This window comes from Otolemur garnettii, unplaced genomic scaffold, assembly GCF_000181295.1.
Source record: "Otolemur garnettii isolate 467f Iridium unplaced genomic scaffold, OtoGar3 scaffold00123, whole genome shotgun sequence".
Lineage (NCBI taxonomy): Eukaryota > Metazoa > Chordata > Mammalia > Primates > Galagidae > Otolemur > Otolemur garnettii.
Window position 1 is genome coordinate 825,491 of NW_003852518.1, and position 17,485 is coordinate 842,975.

Sequence of the window (17,485 nt, forward strand, 5' to 3'; positions counted from 1 at the left end):
GTGGTGTCTGGGTGGCACCTGGTCCTGTAGCACCTGAGGACTGTGGAGGACAGTGGGTGGCGTCTGGGTGGTGACGGATCCTGCGGTACCTGAGAAACATGGGTGATGGCACGTGTGTCTGTTGCGGTGCATGGTTCTGACCTGGTCCTCCCTTTCTTCTTCAGTGTTTGTCTGACCCATTCTCTGACCAGTATATGTTCTAGTGAACAGAACAGATAGGGATACAGGTGAAACACAGTGTTAAGCTTGGCTTTGCTGGGTGCTGAGCATCTGTGGTCCTTGGAGACGTGAGCAGTGAGCATATAACTTGTAAAACTCACCCTGCTTTTCACTTTGTGTTTGGAAGTAGGATCCTTCCCAGAGCAGAGCCCCGTCCTATTGAGCAGCACTCTCTCGTACTCGGCTGAGGTCTCTGCTGGCAGGGCTTGGTGCCGAAGGTACCAGTGAGGAGGTCGATCTTACATCACCTGCAGCTGCTGTTATCCAGGAAGATGGCAGAGTTGTTATTTTATAAACACCACACAAGAGCCGAAGAGAAGATAGTGATCTGTGAAGCGTGTCTTCCCTCCGGCAGGGTCCGCGTGGGCTCAGAGCTGCATCTGTGGCTGTGTGTGAAGGGAAACCTCAGGGTGTTTGGGCGAGCGTGCACACAGGGCAGGGGCGTCTCCCGGAGCGTGCACCCACGGCAGGGGCGTCTCCCGGAGCGCCGGGAGCCCAGGGCAGGGGCGTCTCCCGGAGCGCCGGGAGCCCAGGGCAGGGGCTGCAGTGTTTGTACTTGGTGCACAGGGTAGTGTTGGGACGGCCCTAAAGGCAAACCACGGGGTGGGGGGGGAGCTGAGGGTGTTCCTTGGGCCTCATCCCTATGACCTTGAGATGTGCAGGGAGGCCTAGTGTGGCCAGAGTGGTTTACACAGCCCCGGGTCTGGCCGCTGACTGCTGGGGAATGTGTCCTGCAAATAGATTCCTTGGCCTAGGACAGTTCTCCTTTTTGGACGTGTGCCATCGTTTTTTTGGAGTTAGACAATCTGGCGTTTTTCCAGCTGGTGGGTTACCCTGTCTGTGGGCCTTTTTCCAAGGAATTAAAAGATTGGAGACACGGCAGCCTCCAGAGAATCTGGGAACACTGTCTAGCTGGCTGCCTTTCTAGAATATTCTACCACTTGATTGATAAAGGCTGATGCATCTCTTTTCCGATTAGTAACATCTACTAAATACCTACTGTGTACCAGACTCAAGGTGAGGTAGTGAGGCCAGGGCAGCTCTGGTCTTTAGAAAGTCAAACTTACTGACAGAGGAGGATATGTAAAAAGTAAACTAAATTCAAATTCAGGGAGGAAGAAATGAAAAGAAAACCATTGAAATGAAAGAAGGAGGCGGCAGCATGTTGAACTTGGAGGTGGACGGACTCTCCATGCTACATCTTGGTCGTTGACTGACCCTGTGCCTCAGTTTCCTCCCCAGAAATATGTAAAAATTCCTACCTAGCTGGTTTGGTAGGAAGGTTAGAAGTTCTTAGAGAAACAGCTTGAACTATGGCATTTGCCTGTTATCATACCTGGTTTCTTGTATTTGCTCAAAACCTGGTAGGTGTTTTTATCAAACTCATTAATAATGTAACATTATGCAGAGAGAAAGAACAAAAATCATCAGATGAGTCTCCTGTGCTCCATTGATTCCCCGCTGTGGGATCTCTTTCAGAGGAATAGCTCCAGGATAGGACGGGTCCAGTGAAACCCAGAACCTCCCTTCTTCTGGGTCAGTATTCAAAGGGCACTACTCAGACCTGAGCTCTTATTTGTCATAATTAAAACATAGTTATCGCAAAACTAATAAACCCTTGCATGGGGACTGCCTGAGTTTGTTTGGGTGACTGAAACAGAATCCTGTCCACTGGGTGGCTGAGGAACAACAGGAATCTATTTCTCACCGTTCTGAAGGCTGAGGAGTCCGAGATCTAGGCCCCTGCACGTCTGATATCAGGGACTAGCTTTCACTTCCCAGGTGGGGTCTTCTTGCAGTGCAGAGTGGGAGGGGTCCCTCTGCTGCACCCTGGATGTGGACACTCGCGCCATCCACCTCCTGATGCCATCAACTTAGTGGTTAGCATTTCAACACAGGGATATTTGGAAGACACAGATATTCAGACCATAGTAGGTCCTCTGTTCATTCCCTGAGCCAGCCCCAGGGATTGGGACTGAGAGTGCCTGTGCATCCCAAAACCTGTTTCCACACATGAAGAGCTCCTCACCTGGCAGGTTTGAGAGTGACAGCTCTAGGTAATCTGCCCCTCCTCCCCCAGGGTGAGCCTCCTGTCTTTCTGGTTAAACTGCATTTCCAGCCACATCCTGGAGAGCCAGCTCCTCTCTCCTGGGCATTTCAGTTGGGGGCATGCTGCCATTTCTTGGAATTGCCTGGTGCTGTTCTCCTGGAATGACTTTTCTCATCCCAATGCCTTAGAATTCAGGCTCTTTTTAGAGCTGAATGTCCTCTACTTGACTGTCTTGCCTGTAAACAGAGATCTCATTTTAAAACTCTTCTCTCTGCCAAGCAGTGAGCATAACCATCCTAGGAGAATTTCTGGCCTCTGGGATACTTTTATAGACTGGGAACTTCATTAACTCTGCCAAGAGTCTCTTCAGCTGAGGACACAAACTGTACTCTGTACTTCCTTTAGCTTCTCACTTATCCCTAATCTCGCTTGCAAAATGCTGAGTCTCGGGATCCCTCCCTTTGGCTCCTTTCCTGAGGGAGCCCACTCTTTCTTCCCTATGGGACGTCCAGCCCTCATTTCCCCACCGGTTGCCCTTAATGGTAGCAGTTTTTTGCTGCTTCGTAGTAGGAATTATTTTTCCAGAGGTAGGAAAAAGTTTTATATCCTTCCTTGCTACTTTATATTTAGATTGTAATTCTTTCCCAAAGCTCCTTGCATAAGACTTGATTGCACCTCGGTGGCAGGGATTCTGCTCCGTTGTGTTAACATCTCTTACTTCCCGTACCTGAACCACGTAGTCAGTGCTCAGTAAATATTTGTCAAATGAAGAAAAATATTGTCTAAATGAATGGATTTTTAATTTAGGGAGTCAAATTCATGGAATCACCGAGGGTTAAGGTTGAATGTGACAATGAAGGTTCCCCAGTGTTTAATTTACCTTTAAAATAAAATTTACTTTTTGAGAGCACAGTGCGAGACACTATGGGCCACACTCTGGAGTTTCTCTCTTCAATCCAGTGTTCTTAGACTAATATTTTTAAGGTTGATGGAAAATGAGAACCTTCCAGAATGACAAATTATTTTTATAGTTTCTTGTACCTAGGCTTCGGCCTGACTTAGGATGTAATAGAATAATTAGAAATCGAAATCAGAAGGTTGAGGAGAAATATTAAATTGGTAAGGAAGACTTAAGAAAGATGCAATTACTTTGTGCTCTTTTTGAGCAATGTTTTGTGGGTATATTTCTTGTCTTCCTCCCTCTCCCAGATGTCTGCTGATTATACAAATAGATACTGCAAAGCTGAACCTGTACTTTTTAATTGTAATCTGCAGCTTGGGTCCTTGGTCCTTGCTTGGCAGGAGTAACTTTCTGGCAGTGGAAAATTCCTTTCCTGTGCTGTATGGACTCTGTGGTGCAGATTTAAGCAGTCTTAAAGGGCCTGACAGAGCCTTAGTAAGGCCCAGTGTTTCTCTGCAGTGATGCAATGGGGTCAAATCCAAGCCGGAGGACACCGGGCATGCTTCTCCAGGTGATGCGCCCTGAACAGCAGATGTCAGGTCTTTAATTTGATGGAATCACTGAGTAAAATAGGTAGGCTTTCTTATTTTAAAAAATAGAATTAGTATACATTTCCCTAAAACATAATTTAAAAAATAAATTTCACTGGAATCAAAGTACAGAAAGATTAATCATTATCTTACCTTTTTTTTTTTTTGTGGTGGAGGCAGAGTTGCTTGGCCACCAGGCTATCTGCATTTGACTTTGAGATTTGCCCTAGACTTTAGCCTTTGCCACTGGTTGCCCTGGAAAGATGGGTGAAGGGCTGTTGGCCTAGCCACCTGTCAGAGAGTGCAGACTATGGGCATTTTGTAAGTTCTGCTTCCTGAGCCTCCATTGGCAATTCAGCTTTGCACCATTGTAAGATGAACGGTTTGAACAAAGCTCACCAGCGAGTCTGGAGGGTTAGTAAGAGAGCATACACACTTGTACTGAAAATTCATACTGCTTTTAAGAAAAAGAATCCATGTTTAATGCAACTTAGTCAGGAAATGGGCAGTCACAATCTGGCCTTTTAACAAGCTGATCTGTTCCACATGGCCGGAGGTTCACCTGTGAAGCTGGTCCCAGGGGTCCTCGTATGACTCCCAGCCTTCCCAGTGGAGCGGATTTCCCAGATCTTATTCTGCCTTCTGATCAGGGCCTTGTACCCATATCTCAGATTGAGTGTTTCTTTTCTGAACATGGACCTTGGCTTTTCTCCACACCTAAGCTTGTGTCGCCCCTGGTCACCCCAGGCCACACTGTGGTCCAACCTGCGTGAGCCCCTCCTCTCTGTGGTCCAGTACGGGCAGCATCCACTTATGGCTTGGGAGGACACTGGAGTGAGTGTGCTGGCCCGGCTGGAAAGGAAAGGGAGTGTGTGGGAGGGTGACTTCAGGTGAGGGTGCAGTTGATGTGAGGGCTGAGGGGAGCAGAGCCTGCAAGCTGAGAGGGGCTGCGCATGAGGCAGGGAGTGAGCTGTTCAGGCCGCGTCCCTGAGCTGGCGTCTGGTCTCTCCAGGAAGTCTGTGTGTGTGGCACTGAGGCCCTGTAAAGGTGTCCGTGGAGATTAGCAGACAAAGCTCTCAAATGACTATATTGAGACTACTAAGCTAATTTTACTACCATTTTTTAAAAAGTTATTTTTAATTGCAGTAAAACATATTGAACATAAAAGTCACCATCTAAACCATTTTTAAATGCACAATTTAGTGACATTAAGAATCTTCACCTTGTTTGGCAGCCACCACCACCATTCATCTACAGAATTCTTTGCATCTTGTAAAAATGAAACTTTGTTCCTATAAACAACTCCCCATTCCTCCCTGAGCTGGCTCCTGGCTGCCACCATTCCGCTTTCTGTCTCCAAGAATTTGACTGCTCTGGGGAACTCATGTAAGGGGAATCATATAGTGTTTGTCCCTTTGTGACCGGCTTGTTTCACTCAGCGTAATGTCCTCAAGGTCCATCCATGTGGTCACAGGTCTCAGAATCTCCTTCCTTTTTATGGCTGAGTAGTACTCCCTGGGTTTGTATGTCCACTCACCTGTGGCGGGACGCTTGGGTTGTTTCCACCTTTTGGTTATTATGAATAATGCTGCTATGAACAAGGGTATGCAGTTGTTTCTTCAAGTCCCTACTTTTAATTCTTGGTGGCATATGCCTATATTTACTTTTTTAAATAAATAGAACAAAGAAAAAAGACTAAGTTTTATTTCTCTCATCTAGTTTTTGGAACTTATTTCATAATTGAATATTAATAAGCTCAAATTTGCCATTGCAGCATTTCCTTGTGAACACTGGGACTTAATTGATTTATATTCCTTTCTTCTTTGAATTGGACCAGAAACACTGACAGCTGCTAATTAACAAAAATCGTTTTCTGTAGTGAAATCCCATTCCTTAGACAACCTCTGCTCTCAGACTCAAGTATGTTTTCCAAAATGTAAATACTCATATCTGATTTAAAGCTTTTCAAGCCACTGCTGTAACATAACAAGTTTAAAAGCACAGAGACAAAGTAGGACACATGATTTTTAACTGTCTAAAAACTGCAGTGGGAGTGGAAAAGAGCCGAAGGGTAAAAGGCAAATGTGGGCATTATCCCTTTGTCGGGGTGATGTCATTCCTGTGTGATCACTGTTTTTAAGAATATTGTTACCTATCCTTTTTACACACTTATCCAGAACAACCAAATATTAACAAAGGTTTAGGACAAGATGAGTAGAGTCTAGTGATCTACCCTAGTGGACACATGGTCCATCCATGGCCTTCCATGCTGTGTGTCACTTGTGTGATTCTCACCCCACAATGGGCAAAGGGGCCAGTTTCTAGGGTTACTCTAATTAGCCGACAGGGCCAGGCATTCTGGGGCAAGGTTCTCAAGAGTCCCCAGATTCTCCAGTGCTTTTCAGCTCCCTTCCTGATAACCTTGGCCCTAACCGTAGCTGGTGCTGGGAGAGCAGGAAAGGGAGAAGTATGGGCTTAGGGAGGTGGGAATCTACTTCCCCTGAAGGACGGCAGAGCTGCCCACACCCAACCAGCTCAGGCTGTTAGGAGCACCACCTGCATATTCTGGAGGCATCACCTGGGATTCAAGAGGTTTGCCACCCAGCACTGACACACCCGGAATTCTACCGGCTTGGCATCTCCGTCTGGTAAAAATTAAACAGACTCCTACCAAGCGCAGAAGTAGGATGGCCAGTGCAGAGTGACTTAATGGGGAAGTGAGACCTAGCAGGCATGAAAAGCAAGCATGCAGCCCCTGAGGAACACAGAAAGTACGTCAGATGTTTGCTTTCACAATTGGAAAGAGCCCCGTGATCTCCCATTGACTTGGATGCCAGGGCAGCCGTCTCAGTGCACCCAGGCCTGTGTGCAGACAGAGGAGCAGGGCTCACACACCTGGATTCCTCTGGAAGCAGAATTGTTTCTGGTTTTAGAGTTTCGGCATCGTAAGAGTTCTTTCTCCTTCCACAAGGAGAGATGAGGCTTCTGCAACTCATTTTTAAAATACCGATTTTCTTCATCCATTATTAACCCTTATATGTTCAAGGAAGCGATGAGCGAGGGTTGCTCACAGCCCAGGGAGGCTGGTCAGCGTCCTCCATTCGGGACCAGAAGAAGCCTGAAGTCTGGCAGGGCTGGGATGGAGCTCAGGGTCCACTTGAAGGTCTTTGGGGTACAGGAATGAGGGGCATCTCTTGGGGGGGGGGGGCAGCTCCTCTGTGCCCGTGCCTCCACTCACCTACCCTGCTTGGCAGCCCGAGAACCACACCTGCTCCTTACCCTCCTGGTTGTAGACGGGCTTGATCGTAACTCAGTTTTTGGTTGCGCTGAGTCTAAGTAGCTGTCAGTGCATACTCTAAAGGGGCAGTACTTTTTTGGAAAGAATGTGTCTATCTGAACTTAGCTTTAAGGAGAGCAAAGCACTCTGGCATCAGAGAGCGGATGGTCTGCATATTTTGTATTATGTAAACTGTTTAGCAGAATCCTGCTGTGGGCTGTTCTCGGAGGAGGGTCTGGGTGGAGTTCCAGAATAACTGGAGAAAATGCCCCAGCCCTCAAGAAACTGGGGTTAAATATGCGCACAGCCTGCCAGGAGGCACAGTCTGCATTTGTGTTAGGAAAAGGAAAAGCCTCCCAGGAAAATAAGATAGCCCCTCTAAATACGAAGGAAGCAAGGAACACGTTGGCCTGGCTTCACAAACGGAGACAGTCATTGCGAGCTTACTTTTGTCTGTGTTATACCCAGGATATGTGTTTACTTTTGTCCAGTTTCATGTCACCAGCCGACCCTTGAACGTGCTTTGTGTGTTGACTTCCCCCCGTGTGGATTGTGGGTCCTGGCAGTTGGGGACTCAGGAGCCCAGATGGGCACCAGCCACTGCCTGTATATGTGGGCGCCACACTTTTCACATGTATGTATTCATAATGAAAAATAAAAAACACATAAATTCTTAGAGACTATTAATAAATCCATCAGTTTCTTGATGTATTTTTCCAATTAATAGAGAAAGGAAATAGTAATTACTATTGTCTGCATAAACGGGTGAAGAGAGGATGCCAGTTTTGACAAAGGTTGGGAAAATAAGTTTCTCTCATAAATCCCGAGAAGTCAGGAGTTGTGCTCATTTAGATCCTGATGCTAGAGATTGGAGTATTTATGTACGTATGTTGGAAGACTAATTCTGGCATTTTTATTTTTTGCCTCAAATCCTACCTGTCTGTAGGAACTCTTAAAGTGTTGATTTCATTTTTTAAAGAATAATGATATTTGGAAGTTTCATTCATATTTTTATTTGGAGTTGTAGTTAGGTGGTCTGCTTTTATGTTTGCTGAACATCTTTAAATATGAATAATAACAGAGAAAAGTATTCTAACAGCATAATATCTGATTTTCTTTTTCTCCTTAACTTGTGTCCAAACTCTATATCCTGAAAACTAAATGATATGACGAGGATTCCTGAGGCCTGAGGATGGCAGGTGAACTGGTGTGCAAAAAGATATTTCAATGGAAGGTTAAGGTTAAGGTTTGCACAAAGTTTTAATTGGTTAGACGTTAACAGGAATCTCCTGCCAAGTGAATGTGGCCTACGTTTAAAACACCGTTAAAGCAGCCTGGTCTTCTGTTCTTTTGCAGATAGAAATATGTGAGAACTTTGGCTTTTGAGTACATTAGCGACTTTTCAAAAAAGTAGTGTCTATTTTTTTTTCTTCTCACAGTACTGAATCTTACAGTACTCATCTTACTTAATAATACACCCTCCCGTACCCCACAGCCATCTACTACTTAGCAGGGTGTCCCTTCTGTATAGCGATGGGAAAGAAGTGGGGTGTGGAGAGGGTGGGAAGCATTGCACACTGGCAGATCCTTCCTCCACACATAGTGCAACTGGCGGGTCCTTAAGTTGCCAAAGTCATTGAAACAATTTGATAACAGCAGTGTCCTCTTAACTCTCTGAGTCATGTAAAAAAGACAGTAGATGGCGCTGTAAACCAAACAGTTTGTGTTGAGGCCTGAAGTCCAGCCCTTACAGTGGCCAGTTTCTCTCTCCTCCTGGCCTTTTCCTCATCAGCACACCTAGCTTAGTTTATGGACACATTCACTTGATTTATGAGCCAAATACAAATTCGTTTCCCTGAATTTATATCTATTTTAGAACTAAACTGGCCTGTCTCTGCCAGTGACAGTGAAACTAGATGACATGTGAATTTGAGATCAGATGAACCACTCAGATATTTGGGACAAAGTCAATGACCAGTTTTGGATTAGGCTATTTAAGGAAGGAAAAATAACTATTAATAAGTTGATTGACAGTCATGTTTTTTGACCTATATTTGTGCAGTAAATTTATTCTTTTTATAAATCTTCATGAAGTGAAATTTTTATATATAAAATTGTTTTTTCTTCCCCTCTCAGTATTACTTCTAGAGGGGGCAGCAGCTTCATGGTGTCAGGTCAGCATTGGACAGATGCTCAATCTGAACATTCATTTCTAGAAGCATTCGTTTACCCGAGTCTCTTACTCTACTCAAGAGAAAGCCTTTCACAAATGGGTGATTATTGATCCACTTGGATTCATGGGACTCAGAAAGAATCTAGCAGTTGACCACATGCGTGACAAGGTGCACAGAGTCCTGCCTGAGAGGGACTGGCTGACGGGGTGGAAGCCATATGGAGTTTTTGTAAGAACTGAATGTGATTTCCGTAGTACCTCAGTGTAGTAATTTAACAAAAAAAAGAAACACTTGGTGTATAATATGAAGAAGTATCTCTTTTATTAGAGTCAGCACTTTAAAAATCCCTGTTTGGAAAATTCAACAGTTGGTTCCTAACTCTTGAGGATTTAGGGAAGTTTAAATAAAGTCCTAAATGGTTTTACTATCTAAACAGATGAAATGCTGATGGACCCCTACAAGGAATTGTAGTTTCTAGAGTCAGGCATTTTAAATCCTTAGATTACAGTGGTTCTCAACCTTCCTAATGCCGCAGCCCTTTAATACAGTTTCATGGGTTACCACCCACAGGTTGAGAACCACTGCTTTAGGAAGTTTCATTTTTCCTCTAATGCAGCGGTTCTCAACCTGTGGGTCATGACCCACAGGAACTGTTTTAAAGGGCCATGGCATTAGGAAGGTTGAGAACCACTACTCTAATGGCTATGGGAAGTAGAAAGGTTTGAAACATCCAGATATAGTGTTTGCTTTCGATTCATGAAAATTATGACCTACTAAGTGAATGTTATCAGATTAACCTGGCCTTGTTTAAAAGATTCATGGTTAAACGTATTAAAGTAGAAAGTCGTTGTACAAATAATCCGTATCAGAGGCGAGTAAAGCTTTTTGAGGACATGCCTCGTGTTTATTTTTTGGCATCCAGTTTACCTTATGTTTACTTGGAATAATGACAGAACTGCTTTGCATTTGACCTGATTGTAGTGGGGTGAGCCAAGAATAAACTGGCTGACCAAGGGAAGACACAGGAGAGAAAGGACAGGAGACCTGTTTACCTTGGGGGTGATTATTTCTGAGTTTCTGACAGCCTTCTAAGCTGTGAAATAACTGTGTGCAGCAATCCACCAAAGAGAATGAATATGTTTTATTTTCTCAGAAGAGGTCTGAGAGTGAGAGCTGTCCTCTGTCTGGACTTCTAAAGCAGGACGAATGCCTGGGCACGGGTCTGCAGAGCGCTCAGCTGGCGTGCAGGGTGTCAGGGCTGACCACACCCATCACGGGAAGCTGACTACAGAATTAACAGTGAGCTGTGTCTCCACCAATATTGATTCTTAAATATCCCATTAAAGAAACATTGAGCTGTTAATATGGTGAGTTAAGAGCACAGGTGTACTTAATTGGTGTACAGTCCTTAAATTAGGCATCTATTCCCCATCAGCTAAATGTGAGCGTAGGAAGTCAGTGGGTTCATGATGCATGCTTTTCCTGAAGCCCTAGATTTGGAGACTGTAGTTAGCTTATACTTTTCCTCAAGATGAAAGGTCCAGAGGTCTCAGTACTTAGAGAACTACAGGCTCTTGTTCAGGGGCCAGCTCTGTCTGCACAGACACTTGCCACGACTTTTCTGTTGCTGCACCTTGATGGATGAGGCTGTTCCTAGGACCATAATAGCCTTCTGTGGACAGGGTGGCAGGATTGTGGGCACAGGCACAACTGCTCCTCCAAGAGCCATCCCACCCTTACATGTACACAGTTTGCTGACTCTGGATGTTCTCCCTGGTAATAAATTAATTATTGATTATATGGTAATTATTAATGATCAGTTCAGCACTTTTGTGCTTTTAATATCTGGCCACAGGATTAATATTTAACCACTCACATCGGAGCTCTGCAGCATCTCTCTTCCTGCCTCCTGCCCTCCCACCGGCACAGGCTGGGCCCTCTTGCTGTGTCCTTGGTGCCCACCTGGCACTGGGCTCACCTGGCCAGGATCTCTGGATCCATCCAACTCCTGGTCTCCCTCAGGCACCTCACCTGGTGCTAGCCCTGTTCTTCCCACCTTGTCTTCTGTCCCCCTTGCTGTCACCTGCCTTTGGCCTCTGTTCTTCATTCCAGCAGAGACCGCACTACTCAGGCCTCCTGGCCCTCTGCCTCCCGACTGTCTCCTCCTCTCTACTCGCCTGCCTGTCCTCCTGGGGATCGTGGGTGTGGTCTGCCCCAAATCCGCCATGTGTTACTCTCACCACCCCCCTTCAGAGGGTAAAGACCAAGCACAGAGTGGGTGTGTTCTGTGGCCTTTCTGCTCTACCTGGATCCTTCCCTCCTGCCCCCACAGTCCCTCCTGCCATAGATGCACAGGCACTGACCAGCAGGAGGACTGCCCCTCTGTCCCTCTGTGCTCCTTGGCTGCCAGGCCCCCCTCAAGCCAGAGTGTGTTGTCATTTTATTTCGTTGTCTTGTTATTTTCTTTCTCCTGGAGAGACAAGGAAAGCCAAAGCAAGGGCCACCTAAGACCATTTTAGGACAGCAGGAGAGACAGGAAGGGCAGGGCGTCCCGAGAGTCTCCAGGAGCTCATGTGCTGAGCGCACATCTGGAAGGGCAGATGAGTGGCTACAAAACTTGTCCCCAACTTTTGGGTTCGCTCTTCACTGCTCATGTGATCTTGAGCAGGTCATTTCATTCCTCCAGGCCTGTTTCCCCAGCTCTTAACCCAGGTCAATAGTGATCGCTTTATACTATTTTCTAAGGAATAGATGGACTAGGGCTTAATGAATAACACACTACTCCTGTGTGCCAGGCGCCGTTATAAAGCTGATAATAACTAGCATAATCCTCACAATCACCCATGCAGGAACTCTATTGCTAACCCCATGTTAGACATGAGAAACTGAGAAATAGAAACCCCAAGTCCTAGGCCCCAGGAGCAGGGCTGGGGTGGCGCATTCTCCAGCATCCAGTCTTGCTGGCTGTGACCCTGATCCCCTATGTGTTACGTGGGTATTATTTTGGGGGCAAATGAGAGGTGAATTACAAGAGCTTTGGGTGTGGCTTGCCAAGTTGTTTAAAAGGTGAAAGATCTGAAAACACAGAGAAAAGGAGTCAGGATTATTAAAATATATTGGATTACAAATACAGAGCCAATTCAAACCGGCATAAGCACAACAACAACAACATTATTACAGGGATGTGGGGGTGTTGCACACAACTTCCCAGGCTGGGAATGCAGCCATTTTAGTAGCCCCTGCCCGGCCATCCTGGCTCCCCATCCCCTCCTTGCCTCTGTGTGTGCCGGGTTGCATCCCTGAGTCTCAGTGTTAGCATACTCTAGACAGTGGTTATCAACCTTCCTAATGCAGCGACCGTTTAATACAATTCCTGTGGGTTGAGAACCTCTGCTCTAAAGAGACAGAGCCAGTGAATAGGATGCATACATAGCAATACACACTTATTTTAGGAATTGGCTCGTGAGATCTTAGAGGCTGGCAAGTCTAAAATCTGCAAGGCAGGCTGGCTGGCTGAAGACCCAAGGGAGAGTTGCAGTTCAAGTTTGGAGGCAGAACTCCCATCTTCCTTTGGGAAGTCACTCTTTTTCTGTTCAGGTCTTGGGACTGATGAGATGAGACCTGCCCACACTAGGGAGGACAATCTGCTTTATGCAAAGTCTGCTGGTTTAAATCTTAATTGCTTCTTGAAAAATACCTTCACAGCAACATCTGGTGAGGTAGTTAGCTAACGACTGGGTACTGTGGCCCAGCCAGCTCGGCACATAGATTCCCCATCCAGTCTCTGGGGGCACGTCCCTCACTGTGGGTTTTCTGCCATTCTGTCTGGCTTGCTCCCTCTGACACTGCTGCTCCTCTCACTGCATCTGTCTCATGACTTCCCAGTGAAGACAGGCTTCTTCTGCTCTCTGGGCAGTTGGGGAAGCGGGTGCACTCTGGGATGTGCTGTAGCAGCTGCTGCTCAGTGACCCTCTCTGCTATGACACTGACTGCCATTTAGCCTTATGGGGCCAAGGCTAGTGTCACTGTTGGGTGCTGCTCTGTTCTTGTCTCTTTGTTTTACTTCTAGAGTCTGAAGGAAGGGGGAGTCCTAATCACCAAAGATACCTGTGGTCCAGCTAGCTAAGTCCAGGCCAGTAGACCACGTTCTGTGGCTGTGGCTATGTGCAGCCACAATGGTGGTGTGCAGAGACAAGGGCGCAGACAGGAGCTGAGCGGGTGCTCCTTAGAGACAGGCGGACATGCGGTGGAACCGTAATTACCCAGTTGCCTCTGGGTGTCAGGCACTACTGATAAACGCAAGACATGTGCGTCCTTGTGGACTTCACATGTTCTCACTTAGGCTGCTCCGCCCTTATACATCTGAACGACACTGCTGTGTTATGGAGGCTGATCACCAACATGTACATTTGGCCTTGATCCCACGCCTTGGCTAAGCCTTCTTCTTTCCTCTCACCTTTTCTTATCCAGAGGATGATGTGGACCTGGAAGCGCTGGTGAATGACATGAACGCGTCCCTGGAGAGCCTGTCCTCAGCCTGCAGCATGCAGTCAGACACGGTGCCCCTCCTGCAGAACGGCCAGCATGCCCGCAGCCAGCCACGGACCCCCAGCACTCGGCCCCTGCAGCCGCAGGCGTCCCCGAGGCAGAAAGTGCAGCGCTCTCAGCCTGTGCACATCCTCGCCGTCAGGTGGGCCCGGGGTCTGAGCCTCTAAGAGCCAGGGCTGCCAGCAGACCAGAGCACTGCTGTCTCCTGGTTAAATGGTGCTGGGAGGGGGCAGTGTGGGCCGTGTGCAAGCAGGAGGCAGATAAGTCCCTTTTATGGGGTGATGGCTATGGTGAGTATGCAAGGTGTGCGGTTCCAGTTCAGCTCCAGTCTGTCCACTGAGCGCCCAGGTGGGCCAGCTCCATGCTAGAAGGAGGGGCCTTAGGAAAACCATCAAACTAAAGATGCTTGGGACAGAATGAAGGAATGTCCATTCAGTCAGCTGAGTGCCCAAGTCCTAGACACTGAGTAGGGTATGGAGACCAGCAGCAGCCATGTTCCCTGGGGTTTGTCAGAGGCGCACTTCACCATGCTCCCAGCATACTTAGCGGGAATCATATCTTCTCTGTGGGAACAGAGCGGCTGCAACAAGAAACTTGGCTGGGGACATTGGGGAGCTTGCCTGGTGGTGGCAGATCTCTGAGCTGGATGTCCAGGGTTTAGGAGGAGCTCTGATAGGTAAAGGGAGGTTTCCCGAGCAGAGGAGGGAGCAGGTCCCGGAAGACAGGAAGGTTTTAGACGGGTGAGTTAGGAGACTGTGGTTGGGTTTTGGCAACATCTTTCTGGCTGCCTTGTGTTGAAAGGCAGCAAGGTGGACAGAGCGCTGCCCATTTGGGGCCACCAGGCTGGAAGGGATAGTGCTGGCCAGGATGAAGAAGGAGGTAGGCTCTGGGCGCACCGCAGAGGAAGAACAGCCAGGTTTTATCTACCTTGAACTTGGGAGGGAGGGCACTGAGGTATGGAACCCAAGTGGAGGGCAACTCAGACTGCCTCAAGTGCCTGAAAGGAGGTGTCCAGAGAGCGTATTAGGCAGTCCTGAGGAAGGGGAACCTGTTGAGAGCACCTTGACACTGACTCTGTGAAGTCAAGCTGAGACCTGGGGCTGCTGGCACGGAGGTCTGCCACCTACCCCAGGCCATGTAGGGATGGGCGAGGGCCACCAGAGACCACACCTGCCATTCTGAGCCTTCTTAGGGACACTCAAGTGGTCTCTGCCGGGGTTCTCCCCTTCCCTCACCAGCCTCTGTCTGCTGCTCTTTCCTTACCACTGCATCTTGTGGACAGCTCCATTCTTTGTTTCTAGGAACTGCTAAGCAGTTTCTTTCCCGATCTGACACCTTGAGTCTTCTGCAGCACAGACAGTCGCCTCATGGGCTGCTCTTTCTTAGGGACCCAAGCCTGGGGCCTGTGGTCAGTTGCCTCTCAGGCTTCTTGGTTTTTGTCATGTTCATTCACCAGCATTGGCTTGGCACCTCTCCCAATGTGTGTTCACTTTTACTGTTTGGAGAATAGCCCAGAGGGAAAACTGTCTTAGAACCTGTCTCGGGCCCTGAGGAGGGATGTCTGGAAGGAGAACTTTCTCCTGTGAACTCCCAGCATCGCTCAGTTGCCATCCATGGTGGTCTGGAGGGGCACCACCACCTCGTTAGGATGACATGTTGCTGCTACTTGGTGAAGGTGCTCCAGGGCAGGTTGGTGGAGGCCAGTGGTGGCAGAAAGCCTGGCTCCCTGTCAGAGCCATTGCCCAGGACCCTGGAGCCTCGAGTTGAGGCCTGGCTCCCCCGTGTGCCCTGGGCTGCCTGCCTGCAGAGCCACCCCCTGCAGGGCCAGGTGCTGTTCTTGGGCCCAACCTCTCCCCTGATGCTCTTTCTGATAAATAGTTGTTTATTACCTCCAAGTGAATTTAAAAATGTGGACAGCTATCTAGAATCACCCAAAGATGCACTGTGAAGTAAGGCCGTGTGCCGAGCGCTTGCAGAGTGCAGGCTGTGCTTAGCACCTTGTTTATTAATGGGTGTTAGGGCCAATCAAAGCCTTACCTTAGGCTGCTGTGTGTGTTACCCTAACTTCCCGAAGATGAGGGAACCAACTCATCTTCGTTGGTTGGTAACTAGGTTGGTTGGTAACTAGGTTGGTAACTAGGCCCATACCTGGTAAGCGAAAAGCAGGCTGGAGACCCCGGCTGAGGGCGGTATTAGGTGCTGGAGGGGCCAAGGAACACAGCACATACAGAGGGAGTCACTGTGACTGCCCTGCCCCCTCAGGGAGCAGGTGAAGGCAGGTGGCACAGAACAGAAGTTTGGAAAAGGCTGAGAAGGCCTCACAGACACCTTGACAGAAGAGCTCATTTTTTTTTTTTTTTTTGAGACAGTCTTACTTTGTCACCCTTGGTAAAATGCCTTGACATCACAGCTCACAGCAACCTCCAGGGCTTAGGCGATTTTCTTGCCTCAGCCTCCTGAGTAGCTGGGACTACAGGTGCCCATGGAGCTCATTTTTTAGGGAATAGGGGCCTAGGTGAGAAGAGAGGAGACCACGGGTGTGTTCTAACCTGGACAGACACACGGGTGGGGCAAAGGCATGGACAGCTACAACAACCCCCCGTGCTGTTCCTGCGACTGTCCCTGATACCCCGAGATCTCAGCACCCCCTTCACAGGGTACAGCACCCCTTTTCCTTGTGGCATTGTTGGGGATGAAACTGCTTCTTGTGGGCCTCTTTACCGGGGTTTTTTCATCCCTGTGTGATGCCCTGTCGTTTTGCTTTAGGCAATGCATGTTACTACTATAAAGCCAACACGGTACTTCTTAAAATGGCCAAAACAACCCAATAAAGAGAGAAGCTTTTGTGAGCAAGTAAAATACCAGACTATCCATAGATTGTTTTGAAAAAAAAAATGAAGCTGTCGTTTTTTGAGGTTAAGTCACAAGTCACTGGTTGAAGGCTGTGGGCCGGGATATATTGAACATGGTACTGGCTGTGTTTCTTGGTCGTGTCCTATATGACAAGGGCCAGACATTTCAGCAGGACATGTTGCCAAGGCCAAAGCTGTTTTGGGAAGAGTGGGATTTATTAGCAGTAAAAATAAACTTTCTGGTACAGGCCATCATAGAAATGTCTTTCCTATATTTCACAATACTGATTTCCTTCATTCATGCCACATGGGTTTTTGTATTTTTAAATCAGTGCATCATTTCCTAGTCTATGTGGGCTGGCTAGCTAGGCCTTCCTTTAAATCAAGGTCAGTTGGCAAAAAGAAAAAAAATGGTCACAGAGTGAGTTTCTTCAGTGGCAAACTTCCCAGGAAACTAATGGACTGTTGACTTTGTCAAGTTATAAAAATAGTCAAAAAAGAAAATTATTTGAAGACACAGCCTATACCAAGGGTGTCTGGGTATATTTAAACAAGGAGTAGGACTGGGAGTGCTGAGCAGAGATAGGGACCAAACCCTGCAGCTGGAGGTTTGCTCCCCTGTCCTGGAAGGTAGAAGTCTGTGGGTAGGTTGGTGTGTACTCAGGAGTGGATGGGAGAGATCATGTCCCAGGGGAGCCCTGGAGACGTGGGCAGGAAGTTGGGAAGGGTGATTTGACATTGTTCTTGCTTTATATTTGAACTTGATTTTTCTGCTCCTTTTATAATTGGATCCAATTCATCATCTGGTGCTTGTTTTGCTTAGTTGTATGACAAGTGAGTTTTACATTTTTTGGAGAAGGCAGCAGGTGCCTCA

At 47.5% G+C, this 17,485-nt stretch overlaps 1 protein-coding gene across 3 annotated transcripts in view; it reads left to right on the forward strand.

The window, feature by feature from the left end:
* GRB10 (growth factor receptor bound protein 10) overlaps positions 1-17,485 on the forward strand; it is a 178,469-nt gene that overhangs the window by 92,159 nt on the left and 68,825 nt on the right. For all 3 annotated transcript variants that reach the window (XM_023517875.1, XM_003797733.3, XM_023517876.1), the window contains one exon: positions 13,682-13,901. In XM_023517875.1, the coding sequence (XP_023373643.1) occupies positions 13,682-13,901 (220 nt within the window). The remainder of the gene's footprint in view (positions 1-13,681; positions 13,902-17,485) is intronic.